Raw genomic sequence first — 26,164 nt, forward strand, 5'->3', positions numbered from 1 at the left:
GCACAATTAGGTAAGTGTAACAATAAAAAAAATACATTTATCCAGCAACATGCATTCTAATAAAGCATTTTCATTAATACATTCTTTCATTAAGTCCTCATTACAGCCTTGTAAGAGATGTATTATTCCAACTTTTTAGAGAAGAAAATGGAGCCTAAAGGAAATTAACTTGCAGGAGGAGCACCCAGTCAGTAAGTGATAAGCTAGAACTTGAGCCCACGTCTATGTACCTCTGCACCCAAGGCTGCCTGGCTGATTTCCTGGCTTGGGTTTAATGGTTTAATCAGGCTCACTCTACTTCCTGAGTGGTTTTACTTTCAACCCTCCTAAATTTCAGAGTCTCAGGATTTTCCCTTTCTTCCTTAAAGTTCTGCTCCTTTGCTATTCTGAGCACATTTTTATTACAGTTTTCTAAAAAATTATTTCTTAACTTTGAATGCATATTCAAAGTTAAGGGCATATTTCCTACATAGTTATTTAAAGAAGAAGATTTTCTCCTATATCACACTTCCTCAGCAACCAGAGGCACACCTGGTGCCTAGCTTGATGCTGGGCCATCTGGTGGAAGAGCCCTGATACCAATGACTGTCTCTCCTCGTTCTGTTCACCACCCAGAGCTGCATACATAGGTAAGATGTTCAGATCTGACCTCTAGCCAGAGTAGATACCCTCAGAGAAACCAGGGCTATAGTGGTTTAAATTGCCTCCCAGCTTTCCTCTGATTGGTCTTTTGGGGTTGAACAGGCAATTTTTCACTTTGGCAGAGGGTCACTGTAAGAAGAATTAGCAAATGCCCACTAAGAGGGAAGCGGACACTAAGATCATGTAGGATGCCCCTTACCCAGGCAGCACTCCTATGGCATAATCAGAAATATATATTTGCTTTTTTCCCCAGTTCCTGACACAGGACTCCTTTAAATCCCTTGGAATATCCTGAGTGATAGAAGTGATAAGAGCACCTTTTGTTCAAACGAGGTGATTCTTGGATTCTTGAAAACCCCTAGCTAGCTTCAGGATAGGGGCTGGTCTCCAGAAAGACCAAACTTTGATTAGAAGCTTAGAGCTTTCAGCCCTACTCCCCAACCTCCTAGGAGGAGAGAGGGCTAGACATTGAATTAATAACCACATACTCATGCCTGTGTGATGAACAAAATCTCCATAAAAACCCCTAAGTGTCAGGGCTTAGAATTTCTGAATTGGTGAACACATCTACATTCTGGGAGGTGGCGCACTCCAACTCCATGGAGACAGAAGCTCCTGAACTCTCTGAGGGCATTGTGATCACATCAGGACCTCCCAGATAATCCAAGATAATCTCCCCATCTCAAAATCCTTAATTTAATTACATTTGCAAAGTCCCTTTTGACAATTTTGACATATAAAATAATATTCACAGGTCTCAGGGATTAGGACGCGGGTTTATTCTAGGAGGTCATTATTCGGACCATCTCACTTTCTCATACTGTAGACACTAGCTACATGTCGTTATTGAGCAGGTGCAATGTAGCTCATTTGAATGGAGAAATGCTGTAAGGGTAGTGAAATTTAAAGTCTTGTTGTGAAAAAAAAGGTAAAAGATTTCATTAATAATTTTTATGTTGATTAAATATTAAAATTATAAAATCTTGGATCTACTGAGTTAAATAAGCTATCTTATTAAGTTTAAATTCATCTGTTTATTTTTGCTTTTTCAAGTGTAGCTACTAGACAATATCAAATTACATCTGTGGCTAACATTATATTTCTATTGGGGCAGGACACTTCTGGACCTTCTGGACCTTAGCCTAGGCACCTCTTTATCTGGCTGTTTATTCCTATCCTTTATCATAAACCAGTGAATGTGAGTTAAGTGTCATCCTAAGTTCTGTAAACCATTAGGGCAAATTATCAAACCTGAAGAGGGAGGGAGGTACGGGAACCCCTGATTCTTGGCCAGTCAGAAGTGCAGGTGGCCCAGAACTTGCAACTGTCATCTAAAGTGGGGGCAGTCTTGTGGGATCTGACACTAACTCCAGGTAGATGTGTCAGAATTGAGTTGAATTATTGGACACCCAGTTGGTGTCAGAGAGTTGCAGCAGTGGTTGTTAGGAAAGATACCATGCATCTGGTGTCAGGAAGGAAAAAACACACCAGCTTATCAGCTATCAGAAAGGAAAGAGAGAAAGAATAAAGTAAAATGGGGCAGTGTCCTGCTCATTTTCTGCTGCCACATAAAAATTATAGCCTTTAGATGGAAAAAGACCCTGAAAGAGTAAATAGTCCAACTACCTCATTTTACACAAGTAAACCAGGGTCTAAAAGGTTAACTGACTTCTGTAAAATTTCAGCAGCGTAGTATCAACTTCTTATTGAACTCCCCTTTCTGATGGTTCTTGACTTGGACAACACTGTTTTAAAGGATGACAGAGAAATAGTAAATAAAACAATGTAGCTTTGATTTCCAAACCACACTACAGAGGAGTAGCATCTTGCTCCCAGAATGAGGCTCTACAATAGGCACATGAAGATGAAAATTATGTACTGTCAAACTAATCCCTGAAAAGCCTTAAGAGAGTGTCACATTGGAGACCAATGTAACTTCTGTCAATAAATCCCATGTGGTGTTTTGTTTTGTTTTGTTTTGTTTTGTTTTGTTTTGTTTTCCAGAGCTGGAACAGGCCGGCTCATCAGTTGAGTACCAGATTAATTAATTGGCTTGAGGTTAGAGAATAAAATGGCACAATCTTTAAACCCAGGATCACACATGGAACTGCAAAAAAGGATATATGTAAAAGGCACCAGGTTCTGAAACTAATGGCAGATGCCTTTCTCTCATCTTTTGCTCTTACTCCAGGACACTGAGTAGAATGACTCATATTAATTAAATATTCATCTCTCCTCCCTGCACTCGTGGTTTAGGGTTTATTGCTTAGCTAGAAACTAAGCTTCACAAGTGCATGAATCCTTGTTTTGTTCATGGATACCTCCTAAGTGCCTAATAATATACCCGTCACATAAATGTTTGTTGAATAAGGGGATGAATGTATTCTTTTTGTCCAGACTCTGTAGTTGAATTCTCATACATTAAAGCTATTGAGGTCTAGCTTATGGCTTTCACTTCTTGGGGAGTTGTGGTGCTATATAGCCAGAAAAATTCAAACAGAACTATGCATAAAAGTATTTTCCACCATTCAGGAGGTTCTTGGAGTCCCAGATTAAGATTTCCTGGTACTGTCAATCTTAATCTATGACACTTCAGCAGAATGACACTTGTGGCTTCAGAGACACTGACACTTACTTCCATAGCTGCATAGGACTTTAAATCTTCCCACAAGTGCTACAAACAAAAGGTACTCTTCAAGTGCTGTCAACCTAAAGGTTAACGGGTTGAAGAGACCCTGGGCTAAAGAAGCACAAGCTGGAGACACCAAAATGGTCTTCGCAACTCGCCTCTGTATTTTCTGCCCTGCTCCTAAGCCACCCTGTTGGCTGACTGGCCCTTCTCCACAGATGTCGTCTTGAGCCTTTTACAGAGTTTCAGCACTGACATTAAATGACAAGATGGATCACCTACAGGACCACCTTGGATCCCCAACCAGCCTGATCAAGCATTGACACTGCATTTGTCACCACCAGCTCTGATGGTTTGGACATGTAGAAATGTATTGCAGGAAAATATGCAAACAGCTGCTATAAGGTGAGCTGATCGAGACAACTGCCAGCAGGCAGAGGGGAAGGCATAATTAATGGGCACCCTTCAGCAGAGCTCAGAGCAGACCAAATGCTATTGCAGAAGGCTCAAGAATGAGGCGAACAGACTAGCCAGTGCTCCAGGATGTCTGTGGCTCTTTATGAGTGAAGAGAAAGGGTAGAGACTGAAGACAGAGCCGGGGACAGTGACAGGCTTGGGGAAGAACAGCTGATTCAGCAGTCCCAAGGTGAGTCATCCCATGCATTCCACACTCAGGTAGAAAGTGCTCATTAGCAGAACATAATCTCCCAACCTGCATGGTGATCGTCTGTTTGTGAGAATAACAACCATTACAGATTGTGCTTGCACTAAAGCAGATTTAGCAAAGCCTCAGGAACAGAATATACTTCATAGGGTAAGAAATCCAGCTAGGGAAAAAGACTGACCTATCTATGCATCTGTAATGGGTTGAATAGTGTCTCCAAAATATATGTCCACCGAGAACCTCAAAATGTGTCCTTCCTTTGGATATAGGGTCTTTGCAGTTGTAGTTAGTTAGGACAAGGTCATACTGGATTAGGATGAAGCCTAAATCCAATATGACTGATGTTCTTATAATAAGAGAACACACAGAAACACATACCAGGAAGGCCATGGAAGAAAAATGTATAGTTTGTCAAATGAGGATGAGTTCAAGAAGGGGTCCTACATAGTGAAGTGGAGTATTAGTTTTTAAGCCTGATTAAACACTTGGTGGATCTTTCCCCCAAACATTGAACTTAGTATTATAGTGCTTTCATTCTTGTAAAAAATGGTACAACATGTAGGAGTACACATGGAGGGAGAAGAGCCTTCTTCTGTTGTATCAGTTTCTGCTCTAAAGTCAGGAAAATCATCAGCCGTAAAGCTCATAGGGAGGGAAAAGAACAATACATAAGCAAAATCATCAAGGCTGAAGGGGAGAACTCAGAGGATTATGTGACTAATACTCACTTGTCAGTGATTTGTACATGGATCTGGCCATTTTACTATTCAACAAATGCCTAAGCCATGTAAGAGACCTCAAGAAAACAGAAGTGATTCTGCTATAGGAAACCACTTTTTAAAAGAAAAAGAAGCAAACAGAGGTGCTTTACAGGAAAACTTTTTCTTTTCTTTTCTTTTCTTTTTTTTTTTTTTTTTTTCTTGAGATGGAGTCTCGCTCTATTACCCAGGCTGGAGTGCACTGGCACGATCTCAGCTCACTGCAGCCTCTGCCTCCCAGGTTTAAGTGATTCTCTTGCCTCAGCCTCCCAAGTAACTGGGACTACAGGCAGGTGCCACCACGCCCTGGTAAATTTTTTGTATTTTCAGTAGAGATGGGGTTTTGCCATGTTGGCCAAGCTGGTCTCGAACTCCTGACCTCAGGTGATCCGTCTGGCTCAGCCCCCAATAATTCCAGTGAGCCACTGTGCCTTGGCCTAGGAAAACTTTTATCATCCTAAAATCTTCTTATATCATCACTCAAGCAAAAGAAAGCTCTAGAACTGCCTGAGAGAACATACTGCAATGAAGCAGATCATGTATCTGTGCTGCCCAATACAGTTGCCACCAGCTTTATAAAATGACTGAGCACTTAAGATGTGCCCAAGGAGACTGAAGAAATAAATTTTTAATTTGATTTAATGTTGATTCAATTTAAACAACCACAATTGGCTAAGAGACTCCATTGCATCACATGGCTCTAGAGTCACAGAAAACTGCCTGTGGAAAAAGTCTTGAGACATTTCTCACCAACTCTAGGATGAGACTGGTTCCTCAAGTAAAAACAGATTAGGAAACAAATCACCAAAGCAATTATGAGCAAGAAAAAAAAAAGCTAGAGGTATCATACCTCCTGATTTCAAAATATATTACAAAGCTACACTAATCAAAACAGTATGGTACTCATATGAAAACAGCCATATGGCCAAACAGAAGGGAGAGCCCAGAAATAAAACCATACATTCATGGTTGACAGGGTTGCCAAGAATATACAATGGAGGAAAGATATGTCTTCAACAAATGGTGCTGGGAAAACTGGCTATACATATGCAAAAGAATAACATTGGACCTTTATCTCATGCCATGCACAAAAATCAAGTTAAAACGGATTAAAGACTTAACCCTAAGACCTGAAACCGTTAAATTTCTGAAAGAAAACGTAAGGGAAAATCTTGACATTGCCCTTGGCAATAATTTCTTGGATATGACACCAAAAGCATAGGCAAAAAAAGCAATAATAACCAAATAAGATTATGTTAAACTAAAAAGCTTCTGCATAGCAAACAATATAATCAACAAAATGAAAAGGCAACCTATAAAGTGGGAGAAAATATTTGTGAATCATATATCTGATAAAGGATTAATATCCAACATATATAAGGAACTCCTTCAATTCAGTAGCCAAAAAGCTAATAGCCTGATTTTAAAATGGGCAAAAGACTTAAATAGACATTTCTCCAAAGAAGACATACAAATGGCCAGTAAGTATATGAAAAGATGCTCAACATCACTAATCATCAGAGAACTACAAATCAAAACCACAAAGAGATTTCAGCCCTTTGCCACTGTTAAGATGTTAGGATGGCTATTATCAAAAAACAAAAGATAACAAGTGTTAGATGCCAAGAAAATGGATCTCTTGTATATGGTTCATAGGAATGTAAATTGGTGCAACCATTATGGGAAAGATTATGGAAGTTCCTCAAAAAAATTAAAAATAGAACTATCATATGATCCAGCATATGGTACAAGCATACGGTATAGAACTACCATATGATCCCATTTCTAGATATGTAACCAAAGAATTTAAAATTGGGATCTTGAAAAGACATCTGCATTCCCATGTGCATTGCAGCATTATTCACAATAGCAAAAAGCATAGGAGCAGCCTAATGTCCACTGATAGATGAATGGATAAAGAAAAATGGGGTATATATAAACTGTATGTATATATACATGCAGTAGCATATTACTCAGCCTTAACAAAGAAACAAGTCCTACCATTTTTTACAACAGAGATGAACCTAGAGGACACTATGCTAAGTGAAATAAGCCAGACACAGAAGGACAAATACTACATGATCCCACTTAAATGAGGAATCTTAAAATAGTCAAACTCATAGAAGCAGAGAGTAGAATGGTGGTGCGGGAGGTATTGGACCAAGGGTATAAAGTTTCAGTAATGCAAGATGAATAAGTCCTAGAGATCTACTACACAGCATGGCTTCTGCAGTTAACAATACTATATTCTATACTTAAAAATTTGCTAGGCAGGTAGATCTTATGTGTCCTTATAACAAAATAATAATAACAATAATAAAGATGGCAGAAGGGAACTTTTGAAGATGATGGATAGGTTTGTGACATTAATTGTGGTGATGGTTTTATCGATGTATACTTATTTCTAAACTTATCACATTGTTTACATTAAATATATATGGATTTTTGCTCACCAATACTTCAATAAAGTAGTTTCTTTTTTAAAAAAGGTTAGGGAAACTTCATTGGAATATACCACTATTACATAAAGTACTTCTAGTACATATTCCATACTCTGCAGTGTCCCTACCAGTGGTCAGTAGTACCATCTCCATTTTCTGACCAAGGAAACTGAGGCCCAGCAAGAAGATTATTTGACTTGCCCAGAGCCTTGCGGTTTTCAAGGGGCAGAGTCAGAGGTCTGACACCAAAGCTCCTACTCTTCCCACCAAGGCAGGCCATCTATAGCACCTTCCACTCTTAAGGGGTCTGCCATTTCCACTCTCTCTGAACAGACATAAAACAAACAAGTGTATTGTGTCTGTATGTGTCGTTATGTGAGTGTGTAGACTCTGAGGAACAGGTAAGTCTTGGAATCCCTTGAGTGTTTAGTGTGAACCTAGTATGTTTAACTAGCTAGTATCAGGTCAGTACCCTTTAGCCAGCCAGCCTCGTTTTCCATTTGGTCCAGCAAAATGGAATGCCAGGAATAGTGATGGGGCTAACAGGATGTGTGAATGCATACTTGTTGAATAACTTATTAGGTAGAAGTAGCAGGTCAAATAAACCTTTCCCCCTCAGATACACTCAGCAACAATTCAGTGTTGTGGCTCTCCTGCTCCTCGGAGAGCTCTTATTACCCCCGGCAGTGGAGACACTCAGAAACCCTAAGACCACAAGTCTTTGTGTTGAAAGAGGCTAGAAGTGCGAAAAAGAGGAAAAATAAGCAAGGGAGTACCTCATTAACAGTATGGAGATTTGAAAGTACAGGCTTTGGAAAATGACTCTCTGGAGCTCCTGGGCCACTCAGCTTCTCCTCTAACTTCCTGTCTGCCCCCAACAGTGGGGGAGGTCAACTGAGGGGCTGGCTGGGCAATGGAGCTAGCAAATGCTGAAATACACATGAAGCTATGGTGGAGAATGCCACCGTTCCAAAAGGAAACCACAGCTGGTTGTGGAATGCAAGATGCGGAAGGACTGATGCCTGCCTTCTATGCTGTTGCTATTGTGATTTCTGCAGCATTATGAAGAAGGTTTCTGAAGAAGTGAGTTTTGCATCTTTTAAGAAAGTGTTCCTATATCTGGATATGTACTTGATGAAGTTAATAGAGTAATTCTTGGTGTGTCTCTTTAACCCACAGGAAGGTTAACAGAGGCTTTCATCGTTGGTCCTGTAAGCCTACCCTGAAAGGAACTTTCTGGAAAGAGTCCCCTCTCCCTTAAAGGCCTTATAGAATCTTGATGTGTTTCCACACCCAAATAAACCCAAAATAGTTCATCCTATTGAAATTCTTGGTGTCCTGGAAAGCATTCTATGGAAAACCTGCCTGGTCAGTCAAGCCCACACGTGAGTCTATGCAGACATCTCCTCCAACCTGTCAAGCCCCAGGAACCTCCTCTAACGTCTCAAGCCCCAGGATCTAAGGACCGATTTTTAGCACAATCTCACACAACAAAACTATTGGGCACCTAATAATAGAAACAAGCGAATGAATGTTTTGACTGTGACAAAAAAAAATGGTTTAGTAACTTTTTATAAACGCATTGTTTCTCTCATTGTCTCAAGGTACTGTCTCAGGGTTATGCCAAAATTAATTTTAAAACTATCTGCTTAAATGTGTCCTTGGACAATAATCATCAGTAAGTCCTAACTTCACCCCCATTCTGGTAGCGGTCTGACGTTCCTTTGCAGAGTTTTGCTTCCATCGATAAGTTACTTTAAATAAAAAGTTAAAATAAAAACTAGAAGCCACAATTCTGCATACGTCAGTCGTCGAAGTCTTGTACAGGAGTCAATCTTTGCAGCGCATCGTTCTCAGAAGTTTCCCGCGAGAGGAAAGCTCCACTTCATGAATTACTGGAACAGTTTCCCTGGGAATGCCCAGCCCCGCGGCTTCCCTGCTGAGTTCATAGTCACAGCTCCCAGAGCTCGGTCCCAGGAACGGGAAGCCGTGCAAAAAGCGCTTACACCGCCATCCACTGGCCCCGACCAGGTAGTACCAGGAGTGGGGTGCCCGCCACGGAAGCTGGGGAACTGGGTCCCAGTAAGATCCGACAAGACACCACCTCCCTTCCGCCCGCACAGCCTGCCCTCTCTGCCTGCAGCTATCGTCACTGGTCGGTCCCGGATTCGGAGCAGCTGGTACCTGCGGTAGCAAGCGGATTCCAGGGCCCTAATGACACCGGAGGAGAGGGGAAGCCGCAAATTAGACCCTCTTCCTGGGGACTCAGGCCAGTAGGGACTGTCCGTGGTGCTCTTCCCTTTCTTTCTCCTCCTGAACGAGAGCCAACGCTGCCCCTTCCCAGGACTGGATCGGAGCCAGCCAAATCCTACAGCGCAGAGCCTGCGCCCCCAGCGGCCAGCGCTCCTGTGCCTAGGCAGGTTCACGCCGGAGAAAGTTTGCACGCAGGGACCTACGAGTTCCCAGCACTCTGCAAGAGGGCCAGTTCTGGGATGCCAGCGCTTAGGAAGGGCGAGTGATCCCCAGGCACCAACTGGGGGCCGGGGAACCCAGCGCGAACCCGGGCTGTGGAGGGACCGAGACCCAGGCGCGCGCAGCTGGGGAAGGGGACTTACGTCTAGGGCAGGCAAGGCTGCTGCGCAGTCCTTCCAGCCACCGGGCGCCCGCGACGCCGGCGCAGAGAGGAAGCTGTAGATCCCCGAGGGGCTGGCTCCGACAGCTCCATCTACAGTCTCCAGTGCGGCCAGTGCGCAGCCAAGTCCACTAGACGCGTGGAGGGCACCGTGCGAAGGAAGGACTCCGCAGGAAAGGTGGCATCGCCCCCGGCATTGGGACCGGGGTCTCTGGATCGAGCCTACTCGAACACTGAAGGAAACCCTGCCCATGACCCTGGGAGGGTCTCGGATGCCGGGCGACCCGGGTGGAGGTCGGGACGAGGGCCGTGCGCCTGGGAACTGGGTGCAGGACGCTGAACGCGGGACTGTCAGAGCGGGAGCTCACCTACGGCCGGGGAAGGAGGTGGCATCTGGCAGAGGAGAGGACGGGGGAGGGAGGGGCTGACCCTGAATTCACCGGGACTAAGAGGCCATAAGACCTGGCTGCGGTAGGACAGCGAATCATCGATCTTACCGGCTTTGAGGACCCGGCTCTGCGGTAGCGCTCTTCCGGAGCGAGGGAAGTAGACTGTTTCATGGAGAACAAGTCTCGCTTATTCTTCTGTCCAGTTTTATCTTGGTCGCTTTTCTCTCTTCTACGTGTCCCCCGGGGAGGCACTACGGATGCCTTTCTCCAAGCTCAAGAGAGACAAACTGAACTTTAAGGGCCAGGGACCCCATATTTTGTCTGCTCTACAGATCCCACCCGCGGACCACACCCTCCCTTCACTCCCGTCTCTGGGTCCCACCCATAATAACCCGTAATGACAGATCTTCCGTGTCCCCACCTCTTTGCATTCAAAGAAGTTATTATTCAGGGGCATATGGAAAGCCAGTTTCTGCTGGTCTCCCCCAAAAACTTACACTAAACGAGGGCAGCAGAAAAGGACAGGACGATTAAGTTTAAGTTGTGTGAGAGTGGTTGGGAGCAAAAGAATTACTTTTCTCCAAATTTTCCATATCGCATCGAGAGCATTTTCTTTTAACCGGAGTGAAGCCAATCAAAATTAACTGCAGGCACTGGCAATTAAAGAACAAGTTTATCTCAAAAAAAAGTTTAACGTTTGGAGGGCATTATTTGCATCAGGCATATGAAAACTTGCCTTCTGTTAGGTATGCTGAAGAAACTGCTTTTGCCAGACTGCCTGAGTCTTTGCTGAGGCTGCAGGGACAAGGGAGAACCCTACCCTGACTACTTCCAAAAACCTAGTTCCTGATTTCCTGCGGAGGGCACCTACAGGTTGAACCTAAAAGGCGAAAAAGTTCCTGCCTTTCTGTCATTCAAAAGCAGCTACCTTTTCTAAGACAGCGTCAAGGAGGACACCGGAGGTACTCATCACAGTAATTGCCTTGGACTTTAGCAAGTCCAAGGCAATTGTCAAATGTGGCAAAGAAAGACACTTCACTGGGTTTTTCTTAGAAATGATTGTTCATCCAATTTCAATCAAGATTTCAATGGAAATTTTGAAAATTACTCATGAGGTTATTGAATAAATCCATCCCCATTATCTAAAGTCATGTAGAGACAACAAAATATGGGCCAAGCACTTGTTCTTGAAAATTATTGCTGGGAAAATACACATTTGTAAAAGGGGGGGAATCAGTATTTTGTTTCTGAAGTGAGATCAAATGTAGAAAATATTGCATATGTATAGTAAAATGACTGAAACACTGATTCCATGTTATTCTAACATCAGATTTGTAAACCAGTATCTGACAAATTTAACATAATTCACAATAATTCAGCTCATACTATGTGGCAGATGTCATACTAAGCACTTTACATGTATTCTTTTAGTTCCACCAACTACTCTGAGGAAGAAGCTATTATTTTATTTTAGAGAAAAGAAAGCAGAATCAGGGAGTTGAAGTAACCAGCCTACACAAGCTAGAAAGTAGCTGAGGCAGTGACTTCTGGATTGTGTTCTTACTAAGATACTACCTCATCACACACAATCATCGCAGCGCCAGTCTGGGAATCAAGAACCTAAGAGATGCATCTGACAGATCCACCGTGAGCAAATCACATAGTCTTTCTGGGTCACAGTTAACTCAACCTATAACGTGAGGGCTGGATTCAATTGCTAAGGTTTCTACAGGTATTCTGAGGCCAAGTACAAGTTTCTATTTCATCTCCTTTCTCTTCCACTTTCTGCCCTCTGGTGGAGGTACTACAGGGACTATGAAATTAAAGTAGCTAACTCAGTGGATTTGAGATAGACAGAGTCCCTCAATCTCCCTCACTTTTTCACTTTTCTACTTTTAGTTCCTCTGAGAACTAAAGCTAATTGCATTAATGGTGTAAAATAAACATTTGTCAAACTTCTTTTTAGCAAGAAAACCCAACCAGTTCTAGTTACCAACAGCACCAGAATTAATATATGAGGTATTCTTTGCATGAAGGTAATGATATAATGAGGGTAAAGATGTTTTATATTCTTTGTAATAAACTTTTAAAATGTCAAGAATCATAAACTATTAGAAGTCTCAAAACATAGTCAAACTGATTAGAATATGCAGTGTGCTCACAGTAATCTTTAATGACCTATTTGAATTATTCTTTAAAAAAAACTAGCTACATTTGCATTTCAGCTTTAAGTGACAACCATCATCCAGTTTCTTAAAATAATTTTACAAAAAGAAACACTTCTAGCCTATTGAAACTTTTATTGTCTAGCACTTCAAGAATACATCCAACTAGTTAGATCATTTAAAAGAAAACACACACAAACCTTGAAGAGATTTATGGAAAAATTAAAGGTATTGAATATACCTAGGAAACGGTGATTTTACAGAGCAAACTTCAGCACATACCACATTATAGATCAAATTAGTACTTAGTACTACAACTGAAGACAATTTAAGAACAAGAACGAGATCTTGGAGAAGCAAGCAGCATCCAAGGATAACAGGCAAGCAGTAGCTAAAACAGATATGCTACCCCATGGCTCATCTATTTAGCTAGTCATTCAACTAATATTTATTTTGGGTTTGCTGGCTGCCAGATGAACAACCTAGACAGAGTTCCTACCCTCACCAAGACTTTTACTCTTGTGGAATATATTAAACAAATACACAAACATGTAAACTATGAAAAAATACTTGCAAATAATGTCAGAATAGCTTTGGGGAGTTAGAATGTAATATTTTCAGCTGAGATATAAAGCTGCAAAGCCTGCAAAATAAAAAAATAAATAAAAACAGCAAGAAACTGGAAATTTACCTGTTGCAGAGAGGGGAGAGTTTATTTAGTCGAAAGGGGGAATACAACATATCCATATGTACTATAATACACTTTAACCCACTGTTATTTTCAGTATCTGATAAAAGCAATTTGTGTAAATGTTCTGTTTGCTGTACATAGTATTTCTGGGACATCAATCCCCTACTCTAATATACCATAGTAGTCTTGAGAAGGAGGTAATATCTGACCCCGTAAGAAATTTCAAAGGAATTTTATTTGTAGTCCTCTCACACACCTAGTGCTACAGAGGGGTCTCACACTGCAATTTCACTGCCTAAATATGCCCCTACCTTTGGTCAGCATCCCACCCAGTCCTCCCAGGGACAGAACACCCTCAATGACAGTAATCATATGCGCAAAAACTGAGACACCTCACTTCACAACAGACTTTTTTTCTGATTTGTGAATCAATTTGAGATGTCTTAAAGTTACGAGGTAAAGTCACATATCTATATTATTGCGGCTAACCTGTTCTATGTGCAAAGCACTTCATAAAGTGACATATAATTTTCTGGGTTTTTCATTCTTGACACAAATCTAGTTTCCTTTGTCATAAAATGAGAAGCGTAATAGGCTCACCTGATATGGCTGTTATGAGGATTACACATAGAAAGTGCTTTAAAATAGTTGTAGACACATAATAGGTAAAACTTACTGGGCACTTACTGTTATTTCTTATTGTCACCATTTTACAGAAGAAACTGAGGCTTACAAACTTAAATAGCTTCCCTAAGATCTCACAAGTAGAAAGTGGTAGAAGCAGAATTGGAGCCTAAAAAATTCTGGACCACAAACCAATCCTTACCTTCTGTACCAATTATTAAGAGAAGACCATGATGAAAATGTCCAAGGAGTTTACATCTTAGAATACACTCTGAATTTTCATTCACCCAATAAATATTTACTGAGCACTGTGGTAGGTTAGTGTCCCCCAACTACTCCCTGCCAAATTAATGTCCACCCAGAACCTCAGAATGTCACCTTCCTTCTGTGGAAATAAGGGCTTTGCAGATATAATTTGTTATATCTTGGTTTGGGACTTCTGGCCACCTCAACTGTGAGAGAATAAATTTCTGTTGTTTTAAGTCACTCATGTACAGTATTAGTTACAGCAGCCCTAGGAAACAAATACTAGCATCTACTATGTGGCCAGGCATGCTTCTCTACTCTGAGGTTATAGTAATAAATGAAACTGCACTCCTGCCCTCATGAAGTTTACATTCCAGGGAAGGAGGTAGATAATAAACAGACACTTAATATGAGGACAGGTACTAGTTAGTGCTATGAGGAAAAAGTATTGTGAATAGAGGATGACCAGATGAAAGTGACTGGGGGGGCTTTGGAAATATTAGGTGATATATTAAAAGAATACATATATGGGATACAGGGTGTTAACTCAAATGAATCTGGACTGTGGAGTTTCAAACTGCATATAATCCTTCATAGCACGACTTAAATTACTAATTGGAAACTTAGCAAGAACAGAAGCTTAGTAAGCAATAGACCTGAGCTTGTTCAATATGCCAAGATTCTAAAATATATAAAAAATGGCTTCGCAGGTGGATACCTGGTCTTGCTTGTCTCTTTAAGTCGATGGAGATCAGAGGGTCTCTCAGTTCCTCCCACCACTCCCAAACTCTCGCATCTCTTCTAGGAGGTAGTAGCTAGTACTTTGCTTCTTCCTCACCCTGGAATCTCCCCAGCCTGCCTCATAAGCCTTGGGTCTTAGAGTGGTCTAAACACTGCCACTCTTTAATAAAGACGGCAACTTCCACAGACCCAAGAAGAGACAGAGCTATCTCATGTCAACTCTAGCTCTACAGCTTAGATATCTGCTTCAGTTCCCAATATCCACGGACAGGCAGACATTAACAGCTAGAGTCACCTGGGTCCTCAGAGGTTCTTTTTACAGCCTTCCCTATACTGTCCTGTACATGGTCCTATACCAAAATTTATACAGGTATATAGGACAAAAATTTTGTCCTATACCAAAAATTTTGGCTACTGCTGCACCTTTAGTGTTCTTGGTTTAACACCCAACTAATCCTTTGTTCTTCTGGAGATCAGCATACAGCATCTCCCATTGTTTTAATAATCTTGATTATAAAAGGATGGATGAGGTCCAAGCATCCTAAAAAGTCACCCTTGGCAGTGGGCTAGATCCCCCACATGGGTGGCCCTTCTTTCCCACGGCTCTCTTGGCCTGGCTTAATCTTCACCTGTTTGCTTATGTGGAAGAGCCCACAACACAGACCATATGCATAGTGAGGACAGAGTCTTTATTAAGTTCATCACTGTGCCAGGTATCTAGGCAAAGAAAAAAAAATATTTCTCAAAGAAAAATGGAACACTTCAAAATAAATCTCTTCAAATTTTGTCTTAAATAGTATATCTATTTCCAAATAAAGTCTGTTTCTGGTATTACTCATGAGCATTTAAAATAACATGAAGAGCCAAAAAATTCTTATATGTCATCTCTCTCTAAACACTAGCACAGAGATTAATCTGTATTTAAAATGTTTAACCTTCATAGCCATTAAGTTCAAGCATCATAACTTCTTTATAGAAGGCAAATGTTTTCACTGCTTTGCCTCAGTAAAATTTCTTTGGCAATTTCAATAGCAATTATATTTATTTGAGATTGTTTTCATTTAATTTAGATGTGAAATTGACTGAAAAACCAACACTGTTTGTCAATTCCTAAAGGTGTTTAAACTGAAAAACTAAGATTTCAACATACATATTCCACAAATTTCAAATAGGAAGCTAACACAGTTTGTTAATGCCACAAGTAAGTAGGAAAACAAGACCATCACATTCACAATCTTAGGCCATTGTTAGTGGCTATTTGGTAAATTTTTCCATTCCTTCTCTAATTTGCTCAGACTGAAGCTAAAAGGACAATATGCATTACTTTATTTCCCTCAGAACAAATCAGTGTAACTACTTAGATAAAACTTAACTTGTCCCTGTACCATTATAGTCTTCTCTCCATATTGTAGCCAGCGGTCCCTAAAAACAAACAAACAAACAAAAAACCAAAAAAAAAGGCTCTTCCTTGTTTAACGCTTTCCAGTGCTGTCCACTGCAACTGAAATGCAACCTACATTTCTTACCCTGGTCTATCAAGCATGACATAAACTGGCCTAGACATATCCTCCTCTCAATTTAAATTTCATTAGGCTCCAGCCACACCAGCCCTTCTTTCTGCTCCTCAGGTGTGCCAAGCACTTCCCAACCTGGGGACTCTGTACTTAATGCTTTCTCCCGTATAGATTTTTCACAGATCTTCAAATGGAGGTCATTCAGGTCACGGCTCAAATGTCCCCATCTCAGAGGGATTTTACCATTCTAAGTTAGCCAGTGTCCTTGTACCCCCTACTTCCACCACATTCTATACCATTCCTCTTATTTTCTTGAATACCACTTACCACACATTAAATCATGTTCATTTTTTATGTCTATTACCTGCCTGTGCTTGTCTGTGCCTTAGCAATATAGGAGGAAAGACCACCATTATCTCCAAAACATAGAAAGTTCCTGACATATAGGAAACACATCTGTTGATTGAATAAGTGAAGGAATAGTTGTGTGACTTTGGGTAAATTAATTATGCTCTGAGCTAGCCAAAAAGATGAAAAAACAACAAACAACTTCATATACCATTCATTCAGTCTCCTTCTTCTGCTCTTAAATTCTTTTCCCCAAATTGGGAAAAAAAAAAAAAAAATAGCAAGTACAGAAGTCCTACAAACAACAGATATGAACTAGGTCTCATGTTCACTTAATAGGCCAAGATTCTGGCATAGATGGAAATGACTTTCCATGTAGACACCCGGTTGTTCCCTTAACACTCAACTTTTAGTTAGTGCAGGTAATAACTTGAGTGTAGTGTATCTGATTTAGAGCTTCTGAAATGCCAGCCCTGTAATTCTACCACTGGGAAAGGTTAACAATTCTAAAATCAAAACACCCATGAAGAAAGGAATGACTGTCCTTTAATTCTGGACAGAAGCTAATACTTAGGGCCAGGTGTGGAAGCTTATGCCTGTAATCCCAGCACTTTGGGAGGATGAAGTGGGCAGATAACTTGAGGCTAGGAGTTCGAGACCAGCCTGGCCAACGTGGCAAAACCCCATCTCTACTAAAAATACAAAAAAAAAAAAATTAGCTGGGTTTGGTGGCACATGCCTATAATCCTCACTACTTGGGAGGCTGAGGCACAAGAATCACTTGAACCCAGAAGGTGGAGGTTGCAGTGAACTGAGATCATGCCACTGCACTCCAGCCTGTGCAACAGAGGAAAAAAAAAAAAAAAAAAGAATATGACACTAAATTTTGAATTAGATCCAGCAAAATTTTAAAATCCTACTTCCTACTTCTGCTTAAAACACATTTCTACCACTTTTAGATATACATTAATGAATGTCTTCCACATGAAGTATTAGAATTTTATACATTGACACTAATGCCTATCTTAAAATTATAGGCTCCTGAATATTTTAGCTAATAATAAATATTCTAGATTATAAATTTGGTATGAAAAATTTTAATGTAAACATTAATCATATAAATAGTAAAACTATTTGAAAGGAATTATAATTCAAACATTTGATTTACTGGTATTTCTCCATTTGTTTTCATAATAACTGATTATTTTCAGCTGAAATCTATTTAAGATTGTGGCAAAGAGAAATGAGATTAAAGTACATAAAGCTCATAAGCCCTGTTGTCAGTACATATTCTTCATAAATACTAATTTTCCTTTTATTCTTATTTTTAAAAGACACATACAAGTTTTACGAAACATGCCAACTTCAGTGAAAAGCTTCTTACATAAGAAATAGCCACATGTGAGGAATCTAGCTTGGTATTTGTTGAAAATAACTATATACTCTGAAGAACAAGCCACATGACATTTATTGACAAAAATTCCCCACTAATAAACCAACATCTGAAATCTTAATTATACACCTTCATGTCACAATTTAAGGGGCCTGTTAGAAAATCACTTTTTAAAAAAAGTACAAAGTTAACAGGATCAAGAAAAGTACTCTACAATAAGTAACCAAAACATTAAGAAATATTTTTCTTACTGCACATATGGCTCAGTCTCATCTGAACTATGTTTTAAAGTGTTGGTTTGAAATGTTAAATGAAAAAACTAAGTTAGTACAAGGAAGCCCAATGAAAAAAAACACATGTTACTCTGCCTCTAAGCCTTATGAAATATTTTACAATTTCAGTCATGCTTTCACTTTAAACAGTGTTATACTGCCCTTTCTAGTATACTAATTAAGATAAAGTTTAACATTCTGTCCTTCTAACAACAGCTGAAAGAGAATACAGAGATGAATGTAAATATATATCATGTTCTATAATATACATTTTCTAATATTTCAAATTTAACAACTTATCTAAATCCAATCTGAGTTACATTAAAAGATAGAAACTTTTTTTAATTGACATCATGGGTGATATACCATGCAAACACCACAACCACAGCTCCACACACTGAAAGGAGATAATATTTATGTTTTTGCCATAGTGATAGCTCCACTGCCACTTCATCTCTTTTCCTGTTCTTCTTCCGACGACCCTTCAGTCTGTTTTCAAAAGCTTCTAGTTCAGCCTAAATAAAAATAGCATCATTTTAATTAAATTCAATGCATATGTTGATTTGAAACTTTCCATTCACATAAAAATCAATTTGGGTAATGTTTTAATAGTAATGATATATAGTCAATATGTTTATTTGATTGTTTTAAAACACCACTCTCCACCACTGATTGTATTCAACAAATTCAGGGTTTAGGTAAGCAGAAAGGAGACTGGGAGATAACAGAAGAGAATATTTCAAACTGTAGGGCTGACTATGACACTAAATATTAAAATGTCTGATTAGGCCGGGCACAGTGGCTCATGCCTGTAATCCCAGCACTTTGGGAGGCTGAGGCGCGAGGGTCACAAGGGTCAGGAGATCGAGACCATCCTGGATAACAGTTTGAAACCCCGTCTCTACTAAAAACACAAAAAATTAGCCGGGCATGGTGGCGGGTGCCTGTAGTCCCAGCTACTCGCGAGGCTGAGGCAGGAGAATGGCATGAACCCGGGAGGCGGAGCTCGCAGTGAGCCAAGATTGCGCCACTGCACTCCAGCCTGGGCGACAGAGAGAGACTCCGTCTCAAAAAAATAAAAATAAACAATAAAATAAAATGTCTTATTAAATCAGGGTGCTCTAAAATAGACACTGGTCTTATACATTGACACCATTATACTTCAATCCAATTATTATAGAACCGTCATTCTATAAAGCTTCTAGCAAGTGGTGTGATGCCTAGTGAGAATGAAGATACCTATAATTCTAGTTGTTTACAATGCATGCAATAAACATTAGTGGCTTTTAAGAACGAAATTCAAGTGAGTAAAGAGAAAAAAGCTGCCAAAACTCGATTCTTCTCTACCAAATACATTTTTTTAAAATAGTAAAAATTCTTCAAAGGAAAAAATTATTCACGCTTTAAAATCAAAATGACTATTTTAGACATAAACATTTTAAACTAGTACTAAAAGAAGGCAACTGAATTGCATTCAATATCAAATGTGGATTGTTATCTTACTGCTAAGTACTTATTAAACTTTTATACATAATAATGTAATATGCTATAGTGCATAATTAAGACAATAGTTAAAATATGTATGTATTTAATAATATCTACATAAAACTTTGCAAATAGTTATTTAACAGGAGGAAATGTAAACTTTAGTTCACATATCCATTACTGTGGCCATAAACCACACTTGAAAAAGATCTAATAATAAACTTAGTTTAATACAAAGTGGCATTCTTCAATGAGCCAAAATGTCAGACTACTCCCAAGTGGTTAGTTTCAGATATATAGAAAAACATCAAAACATCTTAAAAGCAGGCAAACTTGAGGATCACAGACACAATAAAATAACTGAGGGTTAAATGGTGACTCACAGTCACCAAGTATATATTATGTGCTGTATACAGTGATCCCTCAGTATCTGTAGGAAATTGGCTCTAGGATCCCCTTGGATATAAAAATCTGAGGATGATCAAGTCTCTATATAAATAGTGCAGGATTTGCAAATACCATACAAACATCTTCCTGTATACTTTAAATCACTCTAGATTTCCTATTACATTCCTATAACAATGTAAATGCTACGTAAATAGGTGTTACACTGTATTTTAAAATGTGTATTATTTTTTATTGTTGTATTTTTTTTTTACTTGTTTTGAAAAAACTTTCGATCTGTGGTTGGTTGAATTCACAGATGCAGAACATACATATACTAAGGACTGATTATATTCTGCTTAAAGAGTCAGTAAACAGAGAATGTATTTAAGATTTTCATCCATGACAATTTATAAAAAGATAGCAAAGGGAATAAGGAGAAAACATACTAAACTTCTCTTAATAACTTAATCTCCTAGGATTCCAGCCAACTTACGTTTTACTATATTAGCTCTGATAACTTATTTTGGGGATATGAGGCAAAGCAACTTTACAGAACCATAAAATCTCAAAGGTCGTCTTGGCCAACCATTATTTACTACATGAATTGCTTCTAATGTTCCTAATCGTTCTAATTGTTCCTACAACTCATCAAAGTTTGAATTTCCTCATTCATGCAAATCATGCAAGTTTCAATCTCATCATTCATAAAGGCAGTAGTTTAGTATACAATATAATCTGATAAGTATAAAGCATTTCAAGATACAAACTGACAAATAATAATAAAAAGTTATACATCACTATTAGAAAGTCAAGCTACTCATTGAAGTATATGATCAATAAAGTAAATACTTAAACATGGGGTATCGGGAATGTACTTGTTATCTTGGTAACAACAAAAAACAGGTTATAATCCTGTATTTAAAGGTCTAATAGGGAAATATGGGAACGTATTATTAAAATAAATGTACTGATTAGTAAACTGCACTTATTTGTTACAGGTGGTCTGCAAGTCAGTAAAATAGAACTCAAATACTTTTAGATAAGTAAACTCAAGGTCTCCAGAAGATGCCTTACAATGGTGATGATTCGCTCACTCTCACTCCCCAGCCAACGGAGGAATTAAAATTCTTCTGGCTGAAGTATGAATGATATTGGCAAGAAAGTAAATACAAAAAAAAAAAAAAATTTCCAATACAAAAAAAAAAATTTGGGAATATATGAGATCTCATACCTTCTCAGAGTTTCAGTATACTTCAAGTGAACTTAGTAGATGGCTCATTTTTGTTTTACAAGAACTATGTTATTTTCAGTTCACAACAGAGACTAGCCCTTAGTTTGACCTTGGAACATATCCTGTGTTTGCACAAAATCTAGCAATGATGCTAAGAGACATAAATCTGGGTATTTTGTTTGGTTACCTGTTGTCTTCGTTTTTCTTCTTCAAAAGCAGCCTTGGCTTCTGCTTCTTTTATCTGTTTATACACATTCAAAAGTCAATTTACAATTTAGTCATCACATTTTATATGGAATTTTAACATCTACCCATCCAGGTTCTATTAACCCATATCAACTTTTAGGAGCTTGAAATCATTTAAAGAAATGTAAATGCTATACTGAGACAAGGTTTTACTAAGGCACTATCTAATAAACTGAAGGTGGTGGTGGGTCGAGTGTTATACCTTATATGAACATTTCAGCTTAACAAGTAATATCGATATTACACAGTTAAAACATTGTAACAGTAAATTTTAAAATTGCCTTTTTTCCTCTTTGCTGTATTAAGAATCTAGAATTAATTATTAAATACTGTTGTTTCTCTAGAGTTAAATTTATCTCAAATGTGTTATCATGGAAGGGAATCCTTACTTTCAAACAAAATCAAGAGATCACTGATTGGTTCAATGGAGGGAAACAGTAACACTGGAGATAACCCAAGCAGCAAAGAATCTCAAAATCTTGTAGCGGGCGTAGAAGACGAAAAGTCTTGATATACACTAGGCAATGAAAATCCCAATCTGCCATTCAAAATAGGCCTATAAAACTAGGCTTTTATTATAAAGGCAAAAAAATGAGATTTCAAGTTGTTTTTAATAAGCACACAAATACACAAAATAAGAAGGGAAAGACCACTAGCCTTTAAAATGATATTTAACGAGACATTACCTCAGATGCTTTCCGCTTCATTTCCTTGCACATTGTGTCACATTCTATTGAAACCTGATTTTCACGTACTTTGTTGCACTGCAATTCCTACAAACAACCCAATTTTCAAATTTTAAATGATTTTCCCCTCAAAGTCCTGTCTGCCATAAAAAAGCAAAGTTTATCTAATAGCTTAAGGTTATAAGTATTATTTGATGTGACTTAATATTTAATGATGATATGGTTGCAAGCATTAAATATCTGGTTCAAATAGTGATTACTCTCTTATTTTCTCTTAACTTAAAAAAGATAATACCATAAAAATTTTTTAAATCCACTTAATAATTACTACATGCCACTATCAGACTTAGCTCCAATGTTGTTTTTCTTCTTTACTTTTCTTTATTGTTTGTTATTCTTATAAAATGTCCAGGGAATACAAGGTTCTACAAAAGTGCTGTCCAACAGAGCTTCTTGGTATGTGTGTGGGATGGAAATGTTGTAAATCTGCATTAGTCCACAGAGTAGCACTAGCCACATATGGCTACTGAGCATTTGAAATGTGGGTGGTGAAACTGAGGAACCAAATTTTTAATATTATTTTATGCTAATTCATTACAATTTGCATTTAAATATCCACATGTGACTAGTGGCTACCATCTCAGATAGTGCAGCTCTAGAGAGTTTTCTAGGGAGCTACAAATTTTTCTCTTGACTGTTAAACTTTTTTTTCTTTTAAGTATAGATGAAAATTATTCTAAAGCTTATGTTGGCACCTCGCTACCTCCTTAATGAAAGAACACTGATCTACTGTTTTTGATGTGTTGACATCAAAACTATGACCAATTTCTGTACTATGACAGAATAAAACGATGACCTACTGAGTAGAAGAGTGGTCTTTATATTAGTCTTAGACTGCCTTTTGTAGTATGTTTATCTATCTTTTATTCATTCATTTATTGCTGCCAATGTCACTTTTACTCTCAGTATATCTAATTTGTATCAGTTTCTCCTGTCTCACCAGAACCTCAGACTCTAGTTTTTCGTTCAAATCTACCACAGTTTAGACATGAGATTACCAAATCCTGAGTAAAGTGTGTTTAGTGAAAGCATTTTATAGCATGGAATTTTATTACTTGGATGGTTTTTTTTTTTGTTTTTTTATTTCTTAGTTCTTCGTTTTCGGCTCAATTTAGTGATAAACATAGTCTTTTCCTCCAAAGACAGTCCAGACAGAAGAAAGTTAACCCGAACAAACACTGGAGACAAAAATAAGTATTGTGTGTTTACAGACATTAAGTCCATCAGCCTAGAAGAGGATTTTATTTTTTCTCATTCAGAAGATACTTACAGAGTATCTTATATGCTAAACACTATGACAGGGAAATGGAACACAATAAGAAATAAACAGTATAATAATCTGTTAAGTGCTAAATAAATAACAATAGTAATGGCAGCTACTATTTATTAAACATAGCATTGTTTTAAATGCTATGTAAGCACTACCTCTTTTATTCCTTTCAATAACTCTCTATAATAAACTCTACTTTACAGATAAGGAAACACGGTTACAGATACCTAGAATCACAAAGCTCTACATTATGAACCCAGTACAAAGAAAGTCAAGAGGAAGGAACAGCTAAGCCTTCCCAAGGGAACCTGGAGAAGGAAAACCTTCTCAAATAAGGAAGTGCTTGCAATAAGTATTAGCAGGATTCTAGTCAGCAGAGAGGTAAAGGAAAAAAACATTGTATTTTACATAGAAAAAGAAATACATACATTGCCACAGCCTAAGCTAAGTGAGGGTACAATATATGTATTAGGGCACTTAAGTAACAGATTAACAGAGATGATTGCTAGATGATGAGACTGAACAAGCAGGCAAATGTCTTATCACAGCCTCCCTGGTATGCCAAGTCTGCATATACCCACACATTTCTTATACAATGCACTTTTTCCATAAGTGATGAAGAGCCATTGAAGAATTTAGAACAGGGAAGTGGCGTGACTAGAGACAAGGAAATGGGTCATGAAGTTGTGGCCAAAGCCCAGGAAAGAGTTGTTCCAAAGTACTAACGGGTGGGTGGCATACAGCACTTGGACAAGACATGAGATTTCACAGAAAACTTAAGAGACATCTCAGATTAAAAGTGGCTTGACTAAGTATTTATTTTCATATACAGGTGGTCAATTTAAATTTCTGAAACTTAAAGATTCCACTCCCTAAAAGGCCAAGTATATAAATTTAAATTCAGAAGTTCCCTATCCTAGGAAAACATATCAGAAACTATGAACAAAAATGAAAGGCAAAGGACCTATACAAGATCCTCAATACATATCCATCACATGGATAAATAAAAGTGAATTTCAAGACATGAAAAAGACAAGCTTTAGGGAATGACAATACGAATAGGAAGGAAAAAAGGAGTTAACGACTATAACTGAGATAGGGTAAATCAGAGGTCAAAAAAGTTGGTTTCAAAGGAGTAAGTAAGCATTGCCAATAGGGAAGATTAAGGAAACAGAATTAAGAAAAAGACTATTAGGTCACTACATTTTCCTTCATAAGTTTTGTTGAGCAGTATATAGTTTGTTTCCATCAGGCTTTGTAATCATTAGTTTTTGCCCATTTACTCCCCTGTTACCATCATTTTATCTTAAAATTAGTTCTTTCCAAGTTTAAATGTTATTTTACTTTATAAGGCTATTCATATGAGGTCTTTTTAAGGCAGTATTTTCAAAGGACAATACTGATGGTAAAAAGCATTTCATAAATAATAGCAACAAAGTTAACCTTAAGCCATTTCTTAAGTGATGAAACATTCTATCCGTTACATTGTGTTACCCGTTCAAAGACGTCAAATCTAAAGCACATTGACCAACAGAGGGCACTGAACTTGGTTCTAACATAAAAAATAATTTTCCTTTTACTATTAAATTGCAGAAAATTAAATCACCAAAGCTTATTTTTAAAATAAGTGTTTACAGAACAAGTAGGCTCATTTTAATAATAAAAAGATTCTATTAAGTAAAACCTTAAAATTAAAAGGCAAAAAAAAAAAAAAAAAGCCAAACAACTACCAAAACATATAGACCAAAAAACAAAAACAAGAAAACCACACAAAAACAATTTATATAGAAAAGTATTTTCAATAACTTAAAATATTTACCTTTTTTATTCTTTTACAAGGACATCTAAGTTTTACCTTCTGGTTGCAATTAAAGGGACATTCACCGGGATGACACATCTCTTTGCATCTATGACCACAAGGAAGCTAAAATAAAACCAAAATAAAGCAATTACATACTTACATCTTGATCATACTCTACCTTCCCCTAAACCCCAACAGTTTTAAGAGAGTCCATCACACAAAGGGTCGATCAATCCTAGCTAATGGGCTAATGTGTAAACTATTTTTTCTTTTAGATTTAAATTATTTTAAATATTTAATTATATATATATAATTTAATTAAATTTAATTAAATATTCTCCCCAGCTCCACTCCAACAGTATATCTTACAGCCACCCTTGTAGCTAGTTTTAGCCATGTAACTAAGTTCTGGTCAATGGAATGTAAGCAAGTACAGGTGATTCATGCTTCAAATCATTTCAAGAGTATACTTCATGTTCTTCTCTTCCCCATGTGCTGGAAATGATGAAAGCTGGAGCAATAATAGAAACCATGTGCCAAAGAGAGCAGAGTCGCCAGCTGACTTGGATTCATGGGTGAACACATGGAATACAATGACACACCTACCTTCCCTGTACTGCACTATGGGAAAAAAACAAAAAAGAAAATGCCCTGTCCTTAAGCCATTGTATATTGTGTTATAACTGTTTAGCCTTTTATTCTACAACATTTACCCTTTCGACTACATAGTAAAGCATATCATTTAGGCAGCCAAAACAACTCAGTAATTGCCATGATGTCTATGCTCCATGTCTTTAATTATTTACTGTCTTCCTATCCTAGTCAAGTGTTAAGATGAATGTCAATGGT

The 26,164-nt window shown here is 38.2% G+C and overlaps 2 protein-coding genes across 22 annotated transcripts in view; both read right to left on the reverse strand.

Moving 5' to 3' along the window:
* The window catches only part of CORIN (corin, serine peptidase), a 264,257-nt gene extending 253,813 nt beyond the window's left edge, over positions 1-10,444 (reverse strand). For 10 of the 15 annotated variants that reach the window (XR_012434810.1, XR_012434811.1, XR_012434809.1 and 7 more), the window contains exon 1: positions 9,750-10,142. Coding sequence is in view for 10 of the 15 variants with exons in the window: in XM_065544969.2 (XP_065401041.1) it covers positions 9,750-10,019 (270 nt within the window). In the remaining 5 variants the exon portion in view is untranslated. Of the gene's footprint in view, positions 1-9,749; positions 10,143-10,263 lie in introns of those variants that run through there. The other 5 variants (XM_045392336.3, XM_005554831.5, XM_074039726.1 and 2 more) reach the window with 1 other exon arrangement.
* Positions 10,445-17,934: 7,490 nt separating this feature from the next.
* Positions 17,935-26,164, reverse strand: part of NFXL1 (nuclear transcription factor, X-box binding like 1) — a 67,259-nt gene continuing 59,029 nt past the window's right edge. For all 7 annotated transcript variants that reach the window (XR_012434812.1, XM_005554836.5, XM_074039732.1 and 4 more), the window contains 4 exons: positions 25,334-25,438; positions 22,185-22,271; positions 21,440-21,493; positions 17,935-18,664 (listed from right to left, as the gene is read on the reverse strand). Coding sequence is in view for 6 of the 7 variants with exons in the window: in XM_005554836.5 (XP_005554893.3) it covers positions 18,491-18,664; positions 21,440-21,493; positions 22,185-22,271; positions 25,334-25,438 (420 nt within the window). In the remaining variant the exon portion in view is untranslated. The remainder of the gene's footprint in view (positions 18,665-21,439; positions 21,494-22,184; positions 22,272-25,333; positions 25,439-26,164) is intronic.

This window comes from Macaca fascicularis, chromosome 5 (assembly GCF_037993035.2).
Source record: "Macaca fascicularis isolate 582-1 chromosome 5, T2T-MFA8v1.1".
NCBI classification, from domain to species: domain Eukaryota; kingdom Metazoa; phylum Chordata; class Mammalia; order Primates; family Cercopithecidae; genus Macaca; species Macaca fascicularis.